At 50.4% G+C, this 8,004-nt stretch overlaps 1 protein-coding gene across 1 annotated transcript in view; it reads left to right on the top strand.

Annotated features, from left to right (window-relative positions):
- Window positions 1–7,662, top strand: part of LRRC47 (leucine rich repeat containing 47) — a 16,379-nt gene extending 8,717 nt beyond the window's left edge. The window contains exons 2-7 of the mRNA XM_006885806.1: window positions 2,868–3,329; window positions 5,264–5,380; window positions 6,141–6,256; window positions 6,802–6,904; window positions 7,174–7,263; window positions 7,414–7,662. Of these exons, the coding sequence (XP_006885868.1) occupies window positions 2,868–3,329; window positions 5,264–5,380; window positions 6,141–6,256; window positions 6,802–6,904; window positions 7,174–7,263; window positions 7,414–7,662 (1,137 nt within the window). The remainder of the gene's footprint in view (window positions 1–2,867; window positions 3,330–5,263; window positions 5,381–6,140; window positions 6,257–6,801; window positions 6,905–7,173; window positions 7,264–7,413) is intronic.
- Window positions 7,663–8,004: the final 342 nt, after the last annotated feature.

The raw sequence follows: 8,004 nt of genomic DNA, 5'->3' as shown, positions 1-8,004 counted from the left end.
CCTAAGTGATTATGTTGTAGTTGATTGCCGTCTAGACCCTACTGGAGAGACCTTCTTTCGCATGACAGAATACTACCTTGCATGTGGATAGACCCCAGCAAATTCAAATATTTCCTTTTTAGTGTTATTCCTAAGTTAAAGTTTGTGTAATTATATAAAAATTGCCCTTTACACCAACCAGGCAGAGGCCCTGGTTCCTGGGTCATGAGAGCCCCTGTTCATCTTTCCCATGTGCGGGTACAATCTGCTGCCTACCTTGGCTTGGCCCTAGGCTGTTCTCACCCCGTGGTTGGAGTTAGGCCATCTTTGTTGCCCAGACCCTTTGGGAGTAACTGATTTGAGGGTGTGACATCCTCTGAGGCCGCCAGTGAAGGGTCCAGTACGGCTAAGCAGAGTCATCATTCCTGGTACAGCTCTTTGTGGCTGCTCCCCCTCCCCTGACTTGCCCTCCACATGGCAGCTCCCTGTGCACAGGCTCACTCAACCCAGACCAGACCAAAAATCTCCAGAGCCGAGGCTCCGCTCCGAGGATGCAGCTCAGCAGCCCAGAGCTGGCCCTGCAGCAACGTGAAAGGGACCTCTGCTTCTCATGCCTGGTGTCCCTGACCATGGCGGCTGCTGCAGACTCAGCCACCACGCGTAGGGTCAGGAGGAGGGAGATGGACAAAGGCCAAGCCTTTCCTCGGGCATTGCCCTCATCCCTTCTTAGTTTCCTTGTATACAAATTGATTTGAAATTCTGTAGTTAACATCAAAATGCAATGCACCGAGTTGCCATGGAGCAGGAACTGACCCATAGCTTAGCTGCCAGCAGGTTTTCGGAGGTGGTAAGTTGTACAGGAGGAGATTACCCATCTTTCAGCCATGGAGCAGCTGGTAGGTTTGATGGACATCATGCTTGGGAGGGTGGAGGGACAGCGCGGGAGAGGAAGGCCCTCTATGAGGTGGATTGATTCAGTGACTGGGATAATTGGGATGGGAGTGTCAGAGACAGTGCGATTGGCACAGGACAGCGAAGTTTAGGGCTGTTGTACATAGGGTCGCTATGAGTCGCAAGTGACTCGACGGCACATAACAACAACAACCTTCAGGTTGACAGTGCAGCTTCTTATCATTAAGCTACTTGAAACTAAAGAAGTTACTAAGGCTGTAGATGTTGCACTCAGCAGTGTCATGGTAATAACTGGGAGTCAGCCCATGTCAGGGGCAGCTTTGACCATGGGAGAGCAGTGGCACATTGTCTCAAAGTCTGCTCCACAGTACGGGGAGGTTCTTAATACGGGCCAGTGTGTATCCTGAACATCTTTATAGAGCTCTTCACAGCATGACAGCTGGGGTACCCACCCCTCCAGGGTCATGGGAAGGGCTGCACATCTATCACTGCCTTTAAAGGTTGTCATTTTTCTTCAGACACGAAATGTGAGAACAGTAGCATTTGTTGATCTTTCTATATGCTTGCTTTTTAAGCTCAATTTTTAAAAACCCAAAATACCAACTTTGCACCTCTCTGTGGAATACCTGTTTGTCCACCTAAAGCAGTATTTGTTTCTGAAGCAGGTTTCCTGTTTCTTAAGCAAACTTGACACCTATCCCTTATCATTCCCCTGCAATCTAAAGGTTGATTGGAGTCTTGGCTCTAGTTATTGCTGTCAGGAAACTTATAATTGGGCAATATGACTAAGGTGTCTGAATAGGAGTAAAGAAAGCCAGTATCATTTCTCGGTAACCATGGCTGAAAGGGAGCTTAGGTGTCCTAGTGGGAAGAAACTGTGCTGAAATCCTGAAAGCATGAGGTTTGAAGCCACCAGCTGTCCCACAGGCGAAGGATAGACAATCTCTTCCTAAGTGATTATGTTGTAGTTGATTGCCGTCTAGTTGTGCACCACTCTTAGTGACCCTATGAACAGAAGGCCTGAAGCCTTTCTGTAGCTATCATCATTTCTCAAAGTTCATAGAGTTTCCAGAGGCATGTGGTTTAGGAAGTGGAAGCCAGTCCTGCAATTACTGTCTCTGAAAACCCACTAAGAGGGTCAGTTCTGACAACGGTACACAACAACACTCGTGCTTTAGTGGCACGGTGCATTAAGTATTGCACTGGTTAATGATCAGATCACCAGGTTCTCCATGGAAGAAAGCTTGTACAGTCTCTTTCTGTAAAGTGTCACAGGCATGGAAGCCCACTGGAGGGTTAGAATTGGCCTTATGGCAGTGGAATGTTTGTGGGTATGTTTAAATTATTGTTAAAGGTGCCTTGGTGGTGCAGCAGTTTAGCACTTGGCTGCTGAGAGTCAATCCTGTCCCAGGCTGCTACAGGAGAAAAAACCCTGAGATCTGTTCCCCTGAAGATTGTTCCCTGCACAGTAGAAGCATCCTGTAGGATCTCCTAGGCTGTAGTCTTTATGGGAACGGACCGATTGCTAGATTTTTTTTCCTCCTGGAAGAGGAGTGGTTTGTGCGTTCGAACTGCCAACATTTCAGTTAACAGCTGAGCCCTTAACCATTGAGCCACCAGGGCTCCTTCATGTAGAGATTACAGTTGAGAAAACTGCTGTGGGGCAGTTCATTCTGCCACATGAGATCACAAGGAATCAGAAAGTGACTTGATCACTCTGAACAATAGTTATTGCTGACCTCTTCCCATTAGCAGGAGTCTTCTGGCTGATGACATCATCACTGAATAGAGATTGACGAGGGGCAGCCCAGAGCTGCATGCATGGGGTCCATGACGATGGGGGCATCTTTCAACCTGCTAACATAATAGGGCTTTCACAGAATGTCAGTGACCATTGATGTGTCTCTGGAGATAGGACATCTGGTATCTTCTTCTGAAGCTCAGTGGTCTAACTTGCCCCCGTTGTATATTCCCAGACATTGGACCTCTCCAATAATCAGCTGAGTGAGATCCCCGCCACGCTGGCTGACTGCCCGAAGCTCAAGGAGATCCACTTCGAGGGGAACAAGCTGACGGACAAGCGCCTGGAGAAGATGGTGCACGGCTGTCAGACCAAGTCCATCCTGGAGTACCTGCGGGTCGGAGGCCGGGGTTGTGGGAAGGGCCGGGCCAAGGCTGAGGGCTCCCAGAAGGAGGACAGCAGGAAGAAGAAGAGGGAGAAGAAGCAGAAGAAGGAGGGCAGCGAGGGGGAGGAGAAAGACCTGGAGGCTGCGCACAGGCTGCTGGTCAAGGTCCTGCACATCTCCGAGAACCCTGCACCCCTGGTGGTGAGCGTGCACCCCGAGGTCAGGGACGTGCGGCCCTTCATCGTGGGCGCTGTCGTCAGGGGCATGGACCTGAACACTGGAAACTCACTCAAGCGCTTTCTCACTGCCCAGGTAGGACTCGCCCCTGTCTGCAGCTGGGGAGGGGGCCTAGCAGGCGGGAATGAAGTGATCATGCTAATAAAGAGGTGATGGGCGGTAGCGTCTCAGTCTCCTTCTGTGAGAACGGAATCAGGCAGAACACAGCACAGCAAGTGTAAAGGGGCTGGTATTAGGTGACATAAACCCCCATCTGTGAGCCCCCATCCTCATCACAGGAGCTTTATAAAACGGCATATGGCTCAGAAATCCGGAGCACACCTCTCTCCCGGTTTTCATTTTGTGTCTTTATTTTGTTCCTGAGAACATGCACAGTGAAACATGTTGTCAGGTGCTGAGATGTCAGACAGCGACCCTGTACACAACAGCGTACTTTGTCCTACGCTGTCTGACATGCTCCGTCGAGCCCATTGTACACTCCATTTCCCCATGTCCTGTTTGGAGATACTGCTACATCTTTCAGCTAAGCAACCACTGGATTTGTGTCATCCTTTTCTGAGTCATTTCTGTCCCATTCACTGCCCCAGGGTCCTGTCCCATCGTCCAAGTTGCTGTGCTGCTGTTTTGATTTCCCTTAGATGGCTTGTAAAAGAGCATAATGCTCAAGGCATACTTTGTATTAGTTAAGCTGAACTGTTGGCTAGGTTTTGAAAAGACTTTAGGGGAGATTTTTTGTATAAAAATGCTTTAAAAAGCATCTTAGGACAATCATTTAAGGGCACCATCCGGCCCCCGTGACTCCAGAAAGGAGTGTGGCTGGAACAGACATGGCAGATCCCGACCGTAGTTCATGTTGCATCCTGCCCAGGTCAGAGATCAGCCACTTGCCTGAGAAGACGGCTTGACTGGAGCTGAAAGTCATTGTTCTTGAGTTTTCTGATGTTCTGGTAGATTTTCTGGTTTCTGCAAAAAAACTATGCATTATTTTTACGTGTTGTTGGGTCCCATCAAGAAGTCTATGACCCACAGGAACCTTGTAAAAAACAGATCTGCACCCTGCCGCATCCTGTGCCATCCTCACCGTCTCTGGTGTACTTGAGTTCATGGCTGCAGTCAACACATCAGACCATGTTATTGGGGGTCTCCCTCTCTTTCTCTGATCTGGGTGTGTGCGTGGTTAACGCACCCTGTGACTCTTTGAAAGCCGATGGTTTGGTCCACTCAGCGGCACCTTGGAAGAAAGGTCTGGAGATCAGCTTCCAGAAATGCAGCCATGAAAAACCCTGTGGAGAACGGTCCTCTGTGGCACATGGGAGGTCACTGTGGGTTGGGGTCAGTTTGATGGCTTTTTTTCCCACTCTTGATGAAAAGCATCACCTCTTTTGCCATTTGGCTCTTAGGTGGATGGTCTCTTTATAGGTTCTGGCTAGACTAATATTTTTTTTATATATATTTGTTTTTCTATAAAGTCTGTCTTCGCCCAGCTTAAAACACGCCTCATGAAACGAGGGCCAAGCCAGTACAGGGCCTTAGGCCAGCGGAAGGTGGTGCCTCTTCAGCTCAGAGCGCCCCTTCCTTGAGATTGAGGGTGAAGCAAGCAGGGTCATCCGGCCAGCTGTTAGAGTTCAGGGTCAGTGCTGGGGATGAAAAGCGTGCTAGGGTTCTTACTCATTTAAGTCATACTCATTTATTCAGTCATAAATCTTACTAGCCCATGATTGGTTTTCCAGACTTTGAAATCCTGTATTCTAGAATCAGAGAAAGAAGAATTGAGCTGATGAACAGACAGTTTTCCCGAATGAGTCCCCCGAATAAGTCCTTGGTGAGCAGGGCAGAGGAGAGAGCCCCAGGAGGCCTCGCTGGTGGTGGGAGTAAGGTGGTAAGACGCCTGGTGCTGAGGAGCAGGCAGGAAGTCAGCTCCCTTTGTGTGCAGCTCGGGCCCAGGGCCTCTGCCCGCACCTCCGCTCCTCCACGCTGAGCTGTGCCGTTGCCCCGACCTTGTGTTCCAGACGAAGCTCCACGAGGACCTTTGCGAGAAGAGGACAGCGGCAACCATCGCCACCCATGACCTCAAGGCCATCCGGGGGCCCCTGCAGTATGGAGCCCGGCCACCACAGGACCTCAAGGTGACGTGATGGGCACGGCCACTTCATGGCTCAGAGCTGGGGCTCTGCCCTCAGGGAGGTCCAGGAATAGTACATGTCTGTGTAGATAAATTAAAGTAGAACTTGTTGCCGCATAAAATGTGTTCCCGTGGGTGAGCAGGGGCCCGGGTTAGAGCTCCTTTGGGTAAGTAATTGCCTAGAGCACTGAATATGGAGCGCTAGTGGAAAGTCATTTTCTTTCTTTTGCTCGCTCATTGTTACTAAGAGATTTGGGCCCAGTGGCAGCAGCCCTGGTGTGGGTTTACTTTTGTGTGAATGGATCCTTAGCAATCCTGCTGTGTCTGCCAGGCTGGTGCAAGGTCCTGGGGTCCCTGGGGCATTGGAGGTCTCCAGGCTTCTGTCCTGTGGACTCATGCTGAGTCCATCCCTGCCTGGCTTCCAGGTTTACAGAAGTTCACGCATGTATAGGCTGATTGAAGGTTACACTTAGTTTTAAAGGTACTTGAGTGCTTGGGTTTCTTTGTACCCAAGGAGACCCCTGGAGGCACCCTGTGCACTAAACTACTTTCTGGTCAGGTGGCTACATGGTCCTCCTTGGTCAATGTGAATCCTAGTCAATCACCAGCTGTCCCCAGTGTCTCTTGATGAGGAAAGGAAGCAATGAGTGTGATGGAACATGTTTAAAAGCAGGGTCCACAGCACAGGCAAGTCTGTGGCTATCATTCTAAGGTGGCTGGTAATCTTTTCATAAAGGTTGACTGTGATTTTTCTACCCTGGTAGATTGTCCCCTTGGGCCGACGAGAGGTCAAGGCCAAGGACCTGGTGCGGCAGCTGCAGCAGGAGGCTGAGGAGCAGAGGAAGCAGAAAAAGAGACAGAACATCTCGGGCCTGCACAAGTGAGTCCCTGTGGTGAGGGAGCAGTCAGTGGCTGTGGTCCAAGAGGACAGTGTGGCGTGAGGCAATGGGAAGTGGTGGTAACTGCTTAGTGGGCCCTGATGGGTACTGACACACAGAGGTGGAGAGCTCCCTCAGGAAACCAGGTGGTGACAGAGTCCCTGAGTGGGGTGGTGTGTCGCATCACTTTGCTGGTACCTGGGAGCTGCCCTCCTCCGCCAGCTGTAGAAAGTCCAGAACCTGTCCAGAGCATGAGACTCCCGTTGATCCCAGTTACCACAGTGCAGGTGTACCTGCTGCATTTTACGCAGACTCTGCTGGGACGTAGCAGAAGTCCTGAGCCTGCTCCCACCAGCCCCTGAGGTAGTGAGTGCCTGGCTGCACTGATGCTGACGCATGCGGGTTTTGGAACACTGCTTTCTGAAGCATGTTAAGCGTGTGCTCGTGGCCTCTTGCCTAGTCCATGTACAGACTCTTGTTTATGCACTGTGGCCTTCCACTGTGTCTATTGATGGTTATGTCTGCGCTCTGTGTCCTCTCCACACAGATACCTTCACTTACTGGATGGGAAAGACAACTACCCGTGTCTCATGGATGCAGACGGCGACGTGATCTCCTTCCCGCCCATCACCAACAGCGAGAAGACGAAGGTGGGGGCTCCATGTTGTATATTCACACAGGGGTGCATGACAGAGCATCCAGCTGAGAAAGGGGTGCGCTCAGGACCCTGAAGTGTGGGCTTTCAGGGCCTTGGGTCACTGGTCCAGGGAGTGGTTCACTAAGAACGATCACTGTGCAAGATTCCATATGCGCTCATCCTAGAAGATGACGGATCAATTTTACTTGAGAGCGTATGTGTGGTTGCTGATGTTCAATCTTGGATACCTTTCTGATTTATTGTTTTGGGTTTTTGTTAAAGATTAAGAAAACCACTTCAGACTTGTTCTTGGAGGTCACGAGTGCGACGAGTCTGCAGATCTGTAAAGACATCATGGACACCCTCATTCTGGTGAGTAAGCCCTGTCACCAGAGCCACGGGGACGATGCCTGCGTGGTCTCTGCGCGTGGATGCCGCTGGTACCACTCTGAGCCACAGAGGAGCGTGTCCTCCCCAGGCTACCCGTAACCTCCCGACTCAAAAGACATTTTTTATTTGCAGAAAATGGCAGAACTCAACAAATACACGATAGAAAATAAAGATGAAGACTCCATCTCAGAGTCTGAAACCAATGCTGCATCTGGACAGTTTACGGATCCAAACACTAACCAAAGTGCCGCAAAGGACGGGACGTCCCCGCTGATAGTAGAACAGGTCCGGGTGGTGGACACAGAGGGGGCCTTGAAGGTGGTGTATCCTTCAAAGACAGACCTGGACATCGCTCCGTCCCTCCTCACTGTGATCCGCTGAGCTCCAGGCCCCGACTTCTCCACACCAGCAGCCGCTGTCAGATTTTGCAGTTGGTTTTGCTTATTTTAAAGAGGTTTCTACGTGATGATGTTAAATTATTCATGACGTTTTCACCTGCATATTTTTTTAAGCTATGTGTACTGTTGGCTTGGTCCTCCAGACGGTCTGATGTCCAGTGACCCTGTGTTCTTGTGTGCCTAAGCTGTTTGCCTTTACAGAGCCCACCTGCCAAACTAACATGGACTGATGTCTCCCATGAAATCGATGTGTTGTTGGAGAAGGCTCTGCAATCATGTAGACCCACAGCAGAGAGGCTCTGGGTCCGGAAGCTGGACTCTGGAC

This window comes from Elephantulus edwardii, unplaced genomic scaffold (assembly GCF_000299155.1).
Source record: "Elephantulus edwardii isolate Elephantulus edwardi_28Jun2011 unplaced genomic scaffold, EleEdw1.0 scaffold00045, whole genome shotgun sequence".
In the NCBI taxonomy this organism is placed as follows: Eukaryota; Metazoa; Chordata; class Mammalia; order Macroscelidea; family Macroscelididae; genus Elephantulus; species Elephantulus edwardii.
Note: the sequence above shows the minus strand (reverse complement) of the source record. Positions and strands in the feature narration are given on the sequence as shown.